At 40.3% G+C, this 18,237-nt stretch overlaps 1 protein-coding gene across 6 annotated transcripts in view; it reads left to right on the top strand.

Moving 5' to 3' along the window:
- Nucleotides 1-18,237, top strand: part of LOC109934949 (thromboxane-A synthase-like) — a 110,020-nt gene that overhangs the window by 40,695 nt on the left and 51,088 nt on the right. For all 6 annotated transcript variants that reach the window (XR_007264072.1, XR_007264073.1, XR_007264071.1 and 3 more), the window contains one exon: nt 5,358-5,496. Coding sequence is in view for 3 of the 6 variants with exons in the window: in XM_048607564.1 (XP_048463521.1) it covers nt 5,358-5,496 (139 nt within the window). In the remaining 3 variants the exon portion in view is untranslated. The remainder of the gene's footprint in view (nt 1-5,357; nt 5,497-18,237) is intronic.

Below are 18,237 nucleotides of genomic sequence, written 5' to 3'. Positions count from 1 at the left end.
ATGTCAGCTTTCCTGCTCCTCTGATGCTGCCTGGCCTGTTGTGCTCCCCCAGCTCCACACTATGTTATCTCTGACTCCAGCATCGGCAGTTCTTACTATCTCTGAGCAAACAGGTACGTTGGTTGGGTGAAACTTTTTGAGGAGTTAGGAGAAATGGAGCAGAACTTCAGATGAGCTTGAGTTTGTGGAGAGTGAAAAATTATGGGCTGACCAGGTCAGCACTGGAAAGGTCTATCCAGGCAGTAGGACAGAAATAAAGAACTTCTTCTAAAGAGTCATTGGGCAGGACTCTGTGGGCCACAGCAAACGTGTAGGAATACATTGCTTATCTCCATAAACTATAACCTCCATGTGTAAGATGACAGCTTGCTGGCATGATTTCATTCCTGTCACATTTGTAAGTGAACTCAATTCTAGCATATATCTGCCTCAGTGCCCAGCAGATATGACTACTTATGGCACCCTCTTTTTAATGTTTTCACTTACTGCTAAATAATTTCGATGTCATTGCTTCAGATAGTTGCACCATCTTATGATTTTACACACTAATGTGAAACCACTGTATTATTCTGAAGAAAATCTTGGGATATAAGCAATGTTTTTGCCAGTGCACTTGTTATTCGATCTGAAGAAGTTGGTGGTAAATATTCAAATTTTGCACAAGTAAAGGATTTTGCTACACCACCCATGAGGTCATCATGAGTCTACCAGCAGTTTGGAGTACATGTGTATTTAGATTTCTTTCATTGCAGTCTGGAACTATAATGAAGTGGTAAAGAGCTAGATTTATTGAATTCAGTTTCACAGTTTACCCTGGTGGAACTTGAACCCATAACCAGTAGGTTGCTTGTCCATCATTGACTACAGTTCCAGTGCTGAAAAAGGTATGTAGATAAAACCCAGATTCAAAACAAATTGAGAGAACCGGAATCCTCATTTACAGGTTTTTTTATTACAGCAGAGGGCACTCCAGCCCTAAACTATTAATGTGACTGCACTGCTTCTTTCTTAGAAGGTTGTAGGCTGAGGACCCATTCTAGCCTGACACCCTGGGGTTGTACTGAGGAATTACTGTTGGAGGTGACAGTCTTTCAGTGAGATGTTTAAGTCTCTCAGTTCCTCTGAATGTTACAGATTTTATTGTAGTACTGAGATGAAAATTAAGAATTTCTTGGTCAACATTCTTCTCTCAATCAGTAACAAAAACTGGTTGTTCCTGTCCTCCCTGCTTCTGGGACATTGCTGGCATAGAATTGCTGCTGTATTCAGCTACGTAGCAACGATAGACTTTCAAAAGTAGTTCATTGTGTGTTGCGCTCTAGATAATTCAACTTGATCCAGTGCCAGGTTTCCGCAAGTCGACTATTATAAATAAGTGTCCATGGAGCTCTGAGTGTGCTGCAGATGTGATGTGGTGCATAGAACATGGTCAGATCTGAAATAGCTCAGTGACTACCGTAAAGCATCCAAATAAAACTGTGCTCAATACAACAGATAAGCATATCTTTGTAACAAGGGAAAAGTGATCCGTCATATCAGACTGTTAATTCCCCATTGATTAGTTTTTTTTTCTCTCATTTAACATTTTATCTATTAACCTAAGATGGAAATAACTAATTGTTATTTTTTATTTCCTCTTTACTGAAACCCTCTTCCCCACCTGCTGGTGGGATCTGTTGCAAGGATTCAGTTCCACAAATGGTTGCTGCCTTTTGACACTTCCTTGATTGGTTGTTTACTTTTAAGTCTTGACAGTAATTGGTGATAGATTATTTGACAAAAAAGGCATCAACCAGTGACCCTGAACCTCAGCTGACACCCATTTCCAAGAAGTAACTGGTTAGCTGATGGAACCCTGGTTAATCCTACCTTCCCAAACCAAAGCATAGAAGTTTGCTGTCGTAGGGCATAACTATTAGTTTATCCTAGAAAGCTAACTTTAAAGACTTGGAACTCAAACTGATTTTGTGATGTTTTAAAAACAGCTGAAAAAGCCCACGGAAAATGCTGAAGACTCAGCAGATCAGGCAGCATCTGTAAAGAAAGAAAACAGGAGAGGAATTTTCAATCATTATGTGCTTTACAGGTATCTCCAGATATTACACATGAGCATCTGAACAGGTCAAGGGAACAGAAAGAGAATGAGTGGCATTGGGTGATATGTTAGCCACGATAGAGGGTGGATATTTAGCAGGAAGTAGGTAATGGTGAACTGTGACCAGTGGAGTGTCGTAGGAATCGGTGTTGAGGCTTCAACTATTTCCAATCTATGTTAATGACCTTCAATGAAGCAACAGAATGTAGTGAACCAAATTTGCTGACCATGCAAAAAAAAGGTAGTAAAGCAAGTTTTGTGAAGAACATTGTCCTCTATCTTGATCCCACCTTTCTGATACCTGCTGCACTGCAAGACAGAACTTCTGACCCAACTCAAAGCCATGGGATTTTTTGACATAGATGAAGGAACATTTAAAACCTAGACTAATCAAGGTAGTGCGGGAGTGCTGGATACACTGGAAAAGATTGGCTGGCTAGTTGAGAGCTTCCAACGTTTTGAGAGTTTTGGATTTTCAGATTTCTAAAGAAATTAGTCTCTGACCCCCCTCCACCCCCTTATGATCAAAGTTGATCCAGGAGACCATAATCCTATTAATGTTAGCAAGAACCTATATTTTGTAAGAGGGGTCCTCCACTCTAGCCAGCAACAGATGTATCTCATTTGAAGGAATTCAGTTAATCAGTTGAGTAAGGCATTGCATTTCAGATGTAAATTAGATTCTGTTTTTATCTAGTTGGAAGGCACTAAAGTCTAATGCATATTGTGAAATTAAATAGTATGTCAGAAACCAAGGCAGCTATTTAATGCCAGCAAGCCATGAAATGAATGATCAGTTGGTCTATTTACAAGTTGATCTAAGGATGCCAGGAAGAACTCCCATATATTGTTATGGGATCAGGAACATCCATCTGCACAAACAGACTGTTTTAATGTCAGGCCCAAGCCAAATAAACTTTGCAAGTTATATTTTCAGATAGACTTTAATTGTTGGTTCAAAGTCCAAAGATCATAGGTTCCTGTGCCTTTTTTTGTAGCTTGGTAAATGTACCCACTCCCAGCTGAGATTGATTAATGACTGAATGTGGTTGACTCTCAACTGTCCTCTGTGAAATTAGGGATGGGCAATAAATACTGGCCTGGCCAGCAATGTTCACATCCTGTGAATGAATTTTTTAAAAAGTGGATATGGAATAGTGTTTAGGAAAATAACATGGATAGAGGAATTAGCTGTTGAGGTTTATTCTGATTTTAGCTTTTCCTGGTGATAGCTAAGGGTGTCAATACGGTCTATATGCAACTTCTTTAGTTATAATCCACTTTTGAAAGCCAAAATAAATTTTACTACCGTAAGTAGATACTTTTGTTCTATTGAAGACAGTGATCTGGGTTTCTTTCCAGGAGCTCAGAACTGATCTTTAGAATTCTTTTGTATGAAACCATGGCAATAAATTTATGAGGCATTGAAGAAAGCTTTTAAAATTTGTGAAGTTTTTGTTCAACAGTTTTTAAAAAGAAGAAAAGAAATTATTGGACAAAACAGAAAAGGTTGTTTGGCAAGTGGTCAAGAATTGTCCAATCATTTGATGGAGATCTGTTCCTTTCAAGAATTTTCCCTGCAGATCATCTACTTAATGTGCTAGAGACTCTTGGGTACTCTGATCACCATGAGCAATACTGTCTGGACCTCCACACTCCTGGTAGGGCTACCCATATCGTCATACAGTCTGAAAAGTCTTCAGTGGTAGAAGAAAGATAAAAGAAGTCAGTGTGTCTCACTGTCTGCAGGTTTGGAAGAAGGTTGCAATATCAAGGTGGTCCTGGTCATTGCTGTTATATGTGTTATTTAAATCTGACTACCAGCCCATCAAGGTCATGTGAACAATGGTGCCTACGTTAAATGAAGTTGCACATGGGCTTCTACAAGGATCCATCTGCGAAGTACTGTCATGTTGGAGGATTGGCAATGGGCAGGACAAGGAATCTAGGAGTGGATTCTGACAATTATCTTTTAGACTATGTATTGGGATTAACTAATTTTTGTAACGCTGTTTACTGCTTCAGTTGTTGAATAGCATTAGCACCTGAAGTATCCCAGAGGGCAGTATCCAACATATCTGAAACAAAAGATGAAATTACAGGCCATATACTGATAATGACATTCTACTGTGTTGTTCAACAATCAACATAAGGACACAGGACATCACTGCAGGATTTTGTTAGGGTAATGCTCTACCCCCAGCCTTCTTTAGCTGCTTCATCAATGACTTTCCCTCTCACAAAAAAGTCAGGTTTATGAACGATTGCTGATGATTGCACAATGTTTGCGATAATTTGTAACTCAACAACCGAAGCAAGCAGTCTGTGTCCATATGTACCTGGACAGCATGCAGGCCTAGGCTAATAAGTGGCAAATGCTAGGCAATGACCATCTCCAGCAAGATCTCGCAATCTAGCCATCATTGAATCCGCCTCTGTCAACATCCTGGTGGTTGCAATTGATTAGAAACTGAACTGGATCAGCCAATATAAATATTGTGGGTACAAAAGCAGGTCAGAGTAGTTTGTGACAAGTAACTCCCTTCCTGTCTCCCCCATTCTGTCCACCATCTACAAGGCAGATGATGCTACAAGGTCTCGAACGGAAACTGAAAAACAGAAATGTCACAATAGAAAAAGCCACAAGCATATATGGAAAGGCAAGTGTGAGGATTACACACAGAGTCTTCATTGGGATATGGACAAGTTAAGAGTGGGCAAAAACTTGCCAGATGGAAAGTGAGAAAGTGTAAGGTTGTATACATTTTGATAGGAAGGATAGTTGATTATTATTTAATGGAGAAAGCTGCAGCACAAAGAAGTGTGTGAATTACGAAAAGCTAGCATATAGGTTCGGCATGGAATAGGGAAGGCAAATGCAAAGTTGGCCTTTATTTCAAAAGGAATGTAATATACAAATAGGCATGTCTTTCTAAAACTGTACAAGGCACTTGTCATAACCACACCTAACTTTAAAAGGCTCAAGAAATTCTCTAATCCTGGTACCACTCCATGAAATGACCGCTATAACTTCTATGATGTAGAATACAAGAAGGAGGGCTCGGAGAGGAAAAAAAAATCTCCTCCAGTTTATGAACAGGAGCTTTTTTTTTCATAGTTGCTCTGTTTGGTTATTTGGTAAACATTAATATGCCTGTTTACTTTTCAGGCCAATTGACTTGAATGTCAAAAACAACGCTTTGCTGCATATTACTCAATCAGTTCAGCATGTGATGATATCCATTGCTTCTGTTCTTTTCAGTATTGTGCAGGATTCAGACAGAAACACAGAAAATGACATCTTTGATGAACCTTGTGGGGGTTCCAGTGGCCTCGATTGAGCTCACTAGGACAACAGTTTCTGTTGGACTATTTATGCTCTTCCTTTGTCTTCTATGCTGGTAAGTAATTTGAATGTTGCCTTTTTTGTTTTTGCGATTGTCATTTCTGATATAGCTTCTTGTCCATAGACAATTGGCTTTGGATGTGTGGCAGAAAGTTTCACATCATTCTGGTTGTCCACCTGACTCTCAAATAAACTGAAGTCACAAGTCGTGAGCCTACCACCATATTTTAGTTTAGCACTGTATGAAGAATGAGTGCAGTCTTATGTGAAATCATGTTTAGAAAGTTTCTTGCTGACAGATTGCAAGTGATCTACTTGCAGGAAACAGTACTTCAGTGAAATGCTCAGTGTTTTTAAAGTTTTTTCTTTATCTATTCTTTCATGGGATTTGAGCATCTCTGGCTAGGCTGCATAAGGAGGCATACGGAATGCTTGAATTTATCAATTGTGGCATAGATTATAAGAGCAGGGAAGTTATGTTGGAGCTACACAGAAGTCTGGTTAGGCCACAGCTGAAGTACAGTGTGCAGTCCTGGTCACCACTCTACAGGAAGGATGTGATTGCAGTGGAGGGGGTGCAAAAGAGATTTGCCAGGATATTGCCTGGGATGGAGCATTTCAGCGATAGAGAGGCTGGATGTTTTCTTTGTAGCAGAGAAGGTTGAAGGGGACCTGCTAGAGGTATAGAAGATTATGAGGAGCATAGACATCAGCTGTTTCTCTTAATTGAAGGGTCAATATCAAGGGGGATTAATTTTAAAGAGAAAGGCAAGAGGCTTAGAGGGGATTTGAGGTAAATGTTTTCATACAGATCATGATGGGGTCTGGAAGGAGCTGCATTGTAGTCGAGGCGGGAATCTTTCAAAAAGTACTTGAATGAAAACTTGAAGTATCGCAACTTCCAAGGCTGCGAGCCTGCTGCAGGAAAGTGAGACTAGTATAGGTAGTGGCGTAATTTTGATGGTTCAGATTCAAAGGACAAAGGGCTTCTTATGTACTAAATGATTCTATGCTGTGGATCTGGAATCACATGTAGGCCAAACCAGATAAGGACAGTGGATTTCATTTCTTAAAAAACATTAATGAACCAGATGGGTTTTACATGATATTTTATGGTTGCCATTAGACTAGCTTTCTTTCAACTTCCTTTTTTTATGGAATTCAAATTTTACGAGTTACCGAGGTGGGAGTCAAACACCTCCCCTGACCTTTAAGTCTGGGGCTCTGGATTACTGGCCCAGTAATATTTCCACAATGTTGTCGCCTCCCCACAGTTGAACAACAATAGAAGAGAATCACAGCGTTTCCCCTATACATTTCTGGGGAGTTGGTTAGCTCAGGGTGGCTGGTATGAAATAAGAGTGACATTGACTGGGTATATTCAGTTCCCTTACCAGATAATGTTAAAATGAAAGCCCTGACTTCTCAACCTCGCTTGACAAGTGATGACCTTCAAATAAAACTCACTACAAGTTATCTCTCTCTTTAATGAGAGAGAGCAGCCTATGATCCTTCTGCAACCATAGACATTTTCACTTTTCACTTCATCCTTCCAAGATTTATACTGGGCAACAGTTGACGATACTAAGTGCAGGACTCTGCAAATTGCAGCTGTCCTTAAAGGTTGATAACCAGGGGTCATGGATATAAAACTGAAACAGTTGTTAACATCTGAATGTTAGACTTGGTAGGGATGTGGAATTTTCTAAAAACAATTTGACATGCATTTAAATAGCACCAATTTTTTGAATGTGAACCTGTCCACTTGATCATCAGTGTTATAGATTCCAAACTGATGCCTGAGTACTTAAGTATGTGGACCTTGCACCTCCTGTTTTTGCCTTGCTGACTTGTTTTTAGCCATCTGCGATACAGCTCTGCTCTCAAGGCACTGCGTGATTGGCCATGGTGGATAGAAGTGCTCTGTAAGGCTCAGCACTTTCTTCTTGCTTTCTGTTCTCCATTCCCGATTTCCTGACCAATGTGACCCCCACCACCTTAGGAAATGCTGCATCTCCATTTTTTAAAGCTCCTCTCTGAGAATTAGGGACTCGCTATATGAACTGTGGAACCATGATTGCTAATGAGGTAATGAAGCATGAAAAAGGCAGTACATTAATCATGGGTGACTTTAGTTTTCATGTAGATTGGGAAAGGCAGATTGGCAGAGGTAGCCACGAGGAAGAATTCAGAGTATATTTGGGACATTTTCCTAGAACAATATGGTGTGGATCCAATCAAGGATCAAACTATTTTGGATCTACTGATGTGCAAAAGGCTGGTTTAATAAATGATCTCAGAGTAAACGATCCTGAGGAAACTGACTGTAACATGGTAGAATTTAACATTTCTTTTGGGTTGGAAAAAACTGCCAAACTTAAATTAGGGAAATTAAGAAGAAATGAGGGCACCTACCAACTTACTAACCCTATCCCTAATTCTCGGAGAGGAGCTTTAAAAAATGGAGATGCAGCATTTCCTAAGGTTGTGGGGGTCACAGTGGTCAGGAAATCGGGAATGGGGAACAGAAAGCAAGAAGAAAGTGCTGAGCCTTACGGAGCACTTCTATCCACCATGGCCAATGTTGTCCCGGTACTGTGTACAATTTTGGTTGCTCTGCTATAAGAGGGATATTAAATTGGAGAACGTTCAGAAAAGATTTACCAGGATGTTGCCAGGACTGTAGGGTTCGAGTTATAAAGAGAGGCTGGATAGGCTGGGACCTTTTACACTGGAACATAGGAGGTTAAGGGATGATCTTAGGAAGTTTATAAAATCATGAGGGGCATAGATAAGATGAATAGCAAGGGTCTTTTCCTTAGGGTAAGGGAGTTCAAAACTAAACAGCATATTTTTAAGGTGACAGAGAAAGATTTAAAAGGGACCTGAGGAGCAACCTTTTCACACAGAGGGTGTTTTGTATGTGGAATGAACTTTCAGAGGAAAGGTACAGTTACAATATTTAAAAGACATTTGGGTAAGTGCATGAATAGGAAAGGCATAGAGGGATATGGGCCAAATGCAGAAGGGGGACTAGTTTAGCTTGGGAAATTTGGTCAGTGTAGGCGAGTTGGACCAAAGGGTCTGTTTTATCCCAAATGAATCTATGATTCTGAGTGGACTGGGAAGCAGTTAAGAAGCAAAGATGGTTGAGGAACAATGGCAGATGTTCAACAAAGTAGTTCACGGCTCACAACAAAGATATGTCCCAGTGAGGAACAAGGATTCTAAGAAGGGTATAAGCTTGCCCTGGTGAACCAGGAAGTGAAGTATAGCATCAAATGAAAGAAAAAAAAAATGTAAAATGTGGCAAAGATTACTGGTAAACTAGAGGATTGGGAAAGGTTTAAAAACAACAAAAGATAACCTAAAACAGATGGAGTAGATTTTCTTTGAGGGTAAACTTGCAATTAATATCAAGATGGACAGCAAAAACTTCTTTAAATATATAAAGGAAGCAAGAGGCTAAACTTAACATGGGCCCTTTTGAGAATGAGGCTGGGGAAATAATAATGGGGAACCAAGGTGGAGGAGTTGAATAAATGCTTTGCATCAGTCTTCACAGAAGACACTTGTAGTATTCTAAAAATACTAAATAATTCATGGGCAGAAGGCAGAGAAGAAATAAATACAGTAACTATCACTATAGCGAAAGTGCTAGGGTCAATAACAGGGCTAAAGACCGATAAGTCCCTGGACCAGATGGGATGAATCCTCAGATATTAAAAGTAGCAGCTATGGAGACAGTAGATGTATTAATAAAAATCTTCCAAGAATTCTTAGGTTGTGGAAAAGTCCCAGAGGATTGGAAAACTGCCAATGTAATGTTTTTATTTATAAAGGGAAAGAAACAAAAATCAGGTAAGTTTAGGGCAGTTAGCTTAACGTCTATTATTGGGAAAATGTTCACACCTGTTATAAAGGATGCGATAATAGAGCAGGTGCCACACATTAAGCTACTTAATAAGATAAGAGCCCATGCTGTTAGAGGGTTAACTAACTAGTAGAAGACACAGGGTTGGAATGAGTTGGGAAGAGGGCATTTTCAGCATAGCAACATGTAACTGTTGGAGTGTTACTGGGGCCTTAATTATTTACAGTATATAGTTATGAATTGGATGAGAGAAATAAATGTGTCCTACCTACGTTTGTGGATGACACAAATATCGTTTTGAAGGCAGGTGGTGAGGATGATGTAAAGAGTCTGCAGAGGGATATCGATAGGTTGAGAGTGAGCAACAAATTAGCACATGGAATGTAATGTGGGAAAATGTGAGGTCATGCATTTTGGCGGGAAGGATAGAGGAGCTGAATATTATTTAACTGGAGAAAGACTGCAGAAAGCTAACAGTACAGAGGAATTTGGGGGTTCTAAAGCATAAATCACAAAAAGCTAACATACAAGTTCATCAGGCAGTAGTGGGGGCAAATGGAATGTTGGCCTTTAGTTCCACGGGAAATTGAGTATAAAAATAGGGAGAAATTATACCAGGCACAAGTTAGACCACAGGTAGAATATTGTGAACAGTTTGATTACCTTATTCAGAGGAAACAAAAGACCAAAAGCTTCCATTCAGATGGAGTGGAGAGTGTTCCTGATTATCTCGTCAATATTTATCTTCCAACCTCGGCTTATATGTCCGTTTCTCATTTTTTTGTAGCATCTGGTTAAGTGTATATGTTCTGTTTCCAGTTGTATAATAACAATGACCCTGCTTTCAGGCAACCTTGTAAAGACCTTTGCGATATCTGAGGCCTTGTATAGGTGAGAGTTTCCTTTCTTCTTTTTGCCCTAAACTACTTTCATTCCCATATTATCATTCGGCAGCCTCTCATTTACGTCGTGCTGCTTGAGTAATATCACATGCACATTGATGAGTTCACCGTTCTGACAGATTACTCTACCAGACATGAACTTGAACAGGCTCTGACAATATTCAGCACCAGTTGTGACTCCTAAGATACTGAAGGTGTTGTTCAAATGTAACAAAACTTGGTCTAATACCCAGGCTTGGGCTGAAAAGTGGAAGTAACATTTGTGCCAGACAAATGTCTGGCAATGACCATCTCCAATAAGAAACAATCTAGCCACTTCCCCATGACATTCAATGACATTATCATCACTGAATCCCACACTATCAACTCCCTGGGGTTTACCATTGACTAACAATGGAACTAGACTAGCCAAAATAAATATAATGACTACATGAGCAGGTCAGAAGCTAGGAAAACCGCAGCAAGTAATTCACCTTCTGACACTCCAAAGCCTGTCCATCATCTACAAGGCACAAGTCAGGTGTGTGATGGAGTACTCCCCACTTGCTTGGATGACTGCAGCTCCAACAACACTCAAGAAGTTTGACACTATCCAGGGCAAAGCTGCCCGCTTGATTGGCAGCACATCTACAGACATCCACTCCCTCCACCACTGACACTCAATAGCAGCAGTGTGTACTATCTACACTGTGTACTGCAAACAGTTGCCAAAAATCCTTAGCAGTTTTCAAATCCATGACCACTTCCATCTAGGATAAGGGCAGCAGATACATGAGAACACCACCACCTTCAAGTTCCCATCCAAATTACTCACAGTTCTGACTTGGAAATATTTGGCCATTCCTCTAGTATCACTGGATCAAAAATTCTGGAGCTGCCTCCTCAGGAGTATTGTGGGTTTAACAACAGCACATAGACTGCAGCAATTCAAGAAAGCAGCTCACCACCACCTACTCGAGGGCAGCTAGGGATAGGCAATAAATGCCAGCCAACAACGCCCATGTATGAATATAAAAAAAGTCATTCAAGAATGAGCTTAGACTGTGACCTCACAGTATCTCGTGGGTTCTAACAGACTCTTCTTAACTACTTTGGTAGTTTGTGAAGGGTCCTGGAAGCAGACACCTGCTGACTCTGAGCTCCTGCTCATTCTTGATAAATCTACTACTTATCAAGCAATAATGGAAAATGGGGGCAGGTCTCCATTCTGTGAGCTGTTATTTTATGATCTTTAACATAACATTGGAAGTGGTTATACTGAGACAGACAGGGTGCTATTGGCCTCTAATTTGGCATAAGTAGGCCCCATTGATTAAGAGCAGTGTGAGGGTGGAGTGGGATGGAATGAGGAGAGGATTTGGATGGTGTGGGTTTGAGAGGAAGGAATGTGGAGAAAACGTGGGCATGTTCAGATGAGGGAGGTCATGACCCAGAGAATTGTCATCCAGAATTGGTAGATTAAATTGCCAAACTGCAGCATTCATTTAAGCAACGTTTTCCAACCTCATACACCTTGCTTAATTTAAGGGGTGAGCATATTATTGACAAATCCACTATCTAAAAGATGTTAACCTGCAGAAGATATTGGTAAATAAGCTTCTTTCCTTGACTTGAATGTGATGCAACAAACCAGCTAATAGGTCTGAGAATGAGATTCAAAAACCAAAAATTGCTGGAGAAACTCAGCAGGTCTGGCAGCATCTGTGGAGACAAAGCAGAGTCAACATTTCAGATCCAGTGACCCTTCTTCAGAAGATGCTGCCAGACCTGCTGAGGTTTCTCAGCAATTTCTGTTCTTGTTTCTAATTTAAAGTGTCTGCAGTTCTTTTTTTTTTGTTTTATGTTTGAGATTGTTGTTTATCGCTCATTTTCTTTTGCTCTTGGAACCAAGTTGAGTTACTTAGTTCATTTTTCTTTCCCCATTCCAACCTTCTCTCCAGTAACTGGTGACTGCTAGAGTCTTGCTGGACAAAAGGAGACTATTTGACCCATTGTACTCATGATTTTTCACTGGATCTAAAAGGCCTGTTCACTTAGTCAGACTTTGCTGCTCTTTACATGTAGCCTGCAGTTTTTTTTTTCCTTACCAAATATTTATCCAGTTTACTTTTGAAACTTATTAAATCTGCTGCCACCTTGTCAGGGAGTATATTCCAGATTTTAGTAAGTTGGTAGGTAATTGAATCTCTCCAATTCCTCTCCATTACATTCCATTACCTTAAATCTGTGTCCTGTATGAAATAACTCCACAGAGGCCAATATCCCATCACCAAGTCAACCATTATTTACAGTACATGGACTCTGACCAGCTAAGTCAGAGCCAGTCCTTAGAGTAAGGGGAACCCCTGACATTCATTTTTAAAGCTGTCAGTCAGGTCTCCCTGACTGGGGCTGTTAACCTGGTCCAATCAGGGAACGCAGAGTCTATGAGATCCACCTGACCAACCTAGTTCCAATCACTGTACTCTGATTACCAACTGTCTTGCATATGGAAACTGTTACTCCTTATTTTCTTTATCAAAGTCCCATAAAATTTTGAACTGTATTTACAAAATAAATGGGCAGCCATCTCCATTTTCTTTCTAAGTAACCACTATGTATTGAGTGCTGTGGAACCAGTGAAGGTGAGGGGCGATTAAAGCCAATCTCGATCCTGTCCTGAATCAATATCCACACACAATCAGTTGATTGCTATTCCCTAATGGTTAGACAGCAGATTGATAATTAGTGGCAGACTATTACTTGCCTCAATAAGATTTCAGATCATTCTTCAAAGATGGCAATCATCACAGTGAATCTTGTTTTACTTTTAAAGTATGGATCAAATTTATTCAATAAATGAAGAAGCAAACAATCACTAATAAATTGACTTTAAGGACAACTGGGAAGGTTTGAGAAACAGGCTAATGATTCACTACCCACCCACTTTTTGCAACTGACTAGTTGAACCACTTTGAGTGTTCATGATGGCGAGCTGGACTATAAAGTAATTTAGGGCTGTATTGGAAAGTGAGGGACAGCAAATCAGTCTCCACTTTTGCATTCCACTCCATTTATATTGGAATTTTACCTTGCTTGTGTAGAGTGAGAACTAAATCTGCTCCTAGATGCACAAAGATTGGAGGGTTAATTAGGGTGGCATATGTAAATAGGCATGGGACTGTATGCAGAATAAATTTGTACCCTCAGTTGCATTGCAGACAGCACACCTACACCACACTGTCCACTCATTTGAATGATTGCTGGATCTAGCAAGAACTAACTGTGCTGTTCATTGGGCACTGATGATGAAACCAGCCAATATTGTGAGCAGCTAGCAGCATTTAAAGCAAGGCTACGGTGTCTACAGCTCTCTGGCACCTCTGATAGGAAAGGCATTGAGGTAGGATCGAGCAGTGAGAGTTGTGATTGAAACTGACCTGACCAGGGAAAATGTGAGCAAAGGCACGAGGGCGAATAATCCATCAGGATTTCAAACACTGAACTGGAGGTTTTCAGGTGGAGGTAGAAAGGAGAGGTGATGCTTGTGTATGTACTGTGGCTGGAAACCATCTAATCACTTGGACAGAAGGCAATGTGAGCAGATAGTTAGGAGGATCAGTGCCAGGAGTCAAGCTTCAATGACTTGAAGTGCCTCAAGAAATTCATAAACATGATCTTACAGAAAAATTCCTTTAGATATCTTAAACAGTCATAATAAAAGGAACAGTGGTCCTACAGAAAAAGAGTCTGGGGAATTAATAATGGGAGATGGCAGATGAATTGAACACACATTTTGTATCGGTTTTTACAATAGAGGATACAAATAAATTCCCAGAAATAATTGTGAATCAAAAAGTGAAAGTGAGAGTGGAACGTAAAATGATTGAAATGATCAGTGACAGAGTAATCAGGAAACTATTAGAACTTAAAGACTGACATGACCCTGGACTTGATGGAGTTCTTCATATGGTCTTAAATGAAGTGTCTGCTGCAAAAATAGATGCAGTTGGTTTAATTCTTCAAAATTCCCTAGATTCCAGAAAGGTCTCATCAGTTTAGAAAATACTGAATGGAATTCCTCTTTTCGAGAAAGGAAGGAGACACAAAACAGGAAACCACAGGCCTGTGAGTCTAACATCTTTCATAAGGAAAATGTTGGCATCTTCATTAAGGATATTACAGCAAGGCATGTAGAAAATATTAATACAATCAGGCAGAGTCAGTATAGTTTTATGAAAGGGAAATTGTTTGGCTAATTTATAAGACTTCTTTAAGGAATTAACATGTTATATGTAAAAAGGGAGACATGTCATTTGTTGCTTGGGTTTCAAAAAGGCATTTAATAGCATGCCACATTGAAGGTTACTACTCGAAATAGAAGCTCATGGTGTAGGGGTAACATTTAAGTGTGGATAAAGGATTTGTTAGCAAACAGGAAGCAGAGCGTGGGTATAGATGGACCATTTTGGGCTTGCAAGATGTAGAAGTGGAGTGCCATAGAGATCAGTCGTAGGGCCTCAATTATCTTCAGTTTATATAAATGATTTGGATGAAAAAACCAAACCTATAGTTGCTAAATTTGATGATAACGCAAAGATAGGTAGGAGAGCATGTTGTGAAGACAGCATAAGGAATCTGCAAAGGGATTTAGAGAGGCTAAGTGAGGGGATAAAAATATGACAGATGGGGTACAATGTAGGGAAGTGTGAATTGAGCATCCGGTAGAATGGGGACAAAAACAAAGTTGCTGGAAAAGCTCAGCAGGTCTGGCAGCATATGTGAAGGAGAAAACAAAATTAACGTTTCGGGTCCGTTCTTTCCTTCACAGATGCTGCCAGACCTGCTGAGCTTTTCCAGCAACATTGTTTTTGTTCCTGATTTACAGCATCCACAGCTCTTCTGGTTTTTATTTAGTTGGAATAGGGAAGCTGTATAGTTTCTTTTTGGAGAATGATTGCAGAACCCTGTTACTGAGGAATTTGGGTGTCCTGGTGCATTAATCACAATACGTTTGCAGGTGATTAGGAAAATAAATAGAATATTGTCTGTTATTGCAAGAAGAATTAGTGCAAAGATAGGCAATTTTTGCTTTTGTTCAAGTATTGGTGAAACCACATCTGGCATACTGTGTACAATTTTGACTCCCTTATTTAGGAAAGGACACATTGAATTCAAAGAAGTTCAGAGAACTTTGCGTTACTAATTCCTGTGATGGTGGAGTTGTCTTAGGAGGAAACATTGGACAGATTGGGCCTTTATCTGTTGGATGTTAGGACAATGAAGGGGGATCTTATTGAAGCATATAAGATCCTGAAAGGATTTGACATGGTGGATGCTGAAAGGATGTCTGCTCTTAAGGGAGAAACTGGCACTAGGCGACAGTTTAAAAACGGGATCTCTCAATTAAGACAGTGATGAGGAGCCATTTTTATCTTTGAGGGGTTGTTAGTCTGTGAATTCTCTTCCTGAAAGAGGTACAGGCAACATCATTGAATATATTTAGGGCTGAGTTAGACAGATCCATTGACAAGGAAGTCAAAGGGTGCAGGAAGTATCTAGGAAGGTTGATTTGATACCAGAATGAGAACAGCAATGATCTTTTGAAGTGACAAAATGGGCTCAAAGGTTGACTCCTGCACCTTTATTCATATGTTTGTATGTCTAGAAATGTGTATTAAGATGTTTTAATTTAATGGCTTTCACTTTTACATGGTAATCAAGAAGATATATTGTAGCCTGTAATAGAGGGATGGTTTGGTTTGGACCTAATGGAAATTGAGATTGCACTCTCCATTGTTGCCCCTAAATAGGTTGTTCACGGTCAGTCTGGGCAGAAACATAGACCAAGCTGTTCAGGGGATTTCACATCGTCCTCTGTAAGTCATCTGGAGAAAATAAGCAAGCCCCTAACTGAAACAAATACTGAAAATGGTAGAGAAGCTCAGCAGGTCTGGCAGCATCTATGGAGAGAGAAACAGAGTAATCACCTCGAGCCCAGCGTGACTCCTCTTCAAAACTATCCATCACTGAGCTGACAGAAAGGTGTTGTCTTGGTTTCTTCTCTCCTCTTCCCACTTTCATCTTCTTTTTCACCCTTCCTCTGTTCCTGAGCTGTATTGATAAGCTGCTGTATATCTGTAAATGACGGCAGATTGAAGTCATCAGTTATGTTGTCAGTGGATAGCTGTTGTTGTTCAGAGAAATGGTACAGCAGACTGCTACAGAACAAAACTGTCATAACTACTGCCATGATTTTGGGTATTGATCTGTATTTTTGCTGTCTTTGGTCACACTAGCTGGACATTGAGGAATTAGAATCCCTTTGTTTCTGATATATGACAGATTTAGTATGCAGCACTCGGAAAGTGAGATACATTCAGCTAATAGTATCTTTCACCAAGGGGAAGCCTTAAATTCTCCTAAAGTCTATGCTCATTCAACCGTTTTCTCTGGCAAGAATGAATGAAATCTAATTTGAATAGAAAGTCTTCTAATAGTGGTGGCGCACTACAAGATCTTGCACATGTCTCCAACTTCAGCTTAGCGAGGGGGTCAGACTCCAATATTCTTTGCCACGATCACCTTAGCTGTCATTGACAATTCAGTTCTTTCTGCTTTGAGATGAGTTTATGACTGTAGCAGGTGACAATTTTCAGTGAGGACATAGCTAATAAAGCATAAATCTCACTTAGTTCAGGCAGGAAAATTATACCCTGAACCTGCTAAGCAGATAGCCTCCTGCTAAAAGATGTGCTCATCCTCCCTCTTCGAGAAACTCGTCCTGCTCTGTGTAACTGCTGTTCATTTTCCTAGTATTGCTATATTTGAAGTGGAAGGCTTCATAATGTATGCATGCCTTGGAGTGGTTTGTGTGATAAACATGAAATCAGCAAAAGCTCTTTCAGCACCCTGTCACATCACTCCCTGCAGTCTTTTGTAATCTGGAAGAATTGTAGAGGGAATCAAATAACTTTTATTGGTCAGTGCATTGAGTATAGAAGTTAGGAGGTCATGTTGAGGCTGTACAGGACATTGGTTAGGCCACTTATGGAACACTGTGTTCAATTCTGGTCTCCCTGCTATAGGAAGAATGTTGTGAAATTTGAAAGGGTTCAGAAAAAATTTACAAGGATGTTGCCAGGGTTGGAGGGTTGAGCTAAAGGGAGAGGCTGAATAGGCAGGGGTGATATTTCCTGGAGCATTGGAGGCTGAGGATAGAACTTATAGAAGTTTATAAAATCATGAGGGGCATAGGCAGGGTGAATAGCCAAGTTCTTTCCCCCAGGCTACTGGAGTCCAAAACTAGAGGACATATGTTTAAGGTGAGATGGGAAGATTTAAAAGGGACCTGAGGAGCAACGTTTTCACTCAGAGGGTGGTGTGTGTATCAAATGAGCTGCCAGAGGGAGTGGTGGAGGCTAGTACAATTATAGTATTTGAAAAGCATCTGGATGGGTACATGAATAGGGAGGGTTTAGTGGGATATGGGTCAAATGCTGGCAAATGGGACTAGATTAATTTAGGATATCTGGTCGGCATGGATGAGTTGGACCGAAGGGTCTGTTTCCATGCTGCAGAGCTCTATGACTTTGACTCTATGACTCTTGAACCAGATAAACACTCGGACAAAATCAATCCGTAACTAACCTGTAAGTAGTTGATGACACATTTAAATCACATTAGTGACGAGGTAACTTGCATAGAAATGAGATATGTATGTAGTGCAGTTCATCCAATCTTGCTTGCTTTCATTATTGTTAAAATGACTCCCATGGTCATTTCTTAACAGCCTGTGGCTGTAGGATATCCTGTGGAGGGACTTACCTTCTTCCAAGGTATACCTGACATCTGTGGCAGCTGTTTATTTTATGCTTTTAACTATTTCTTTAGAGGAAACCTCAACATTGGACCCCGGCCTCCAGCTGCCATTGGCTGATCGATCCAGTTATTGTCTCTCACAACCAGGGCAGGATCGAGATCTGGAAATGGTCCTGAATCACCCTCATATCCTAAGAGCAAAGCAACTGGCTCCATGTTG

This window comes from Rhincodon typus, chromosome 18 (genome assembly GCF_021869965.1).
Source record: "Rhincodon typus isolate 14 chromosome 18, sRhiTyp1.1, whole genome shotgun sequence".
In the NCBI taxonomy this organism is placed as follows: Eukaryota; Metazoa; Chordata; class Chondrichthyes; order Orectolobiformes; family Rhincodontidae; genus Rhincodon; species Rhincodon typus.
The sequence above is the reverse complement of the archived record's forward strand: the minus strand, read 5'-3'. Positions and strand labels throughout refer to the sequence as shown.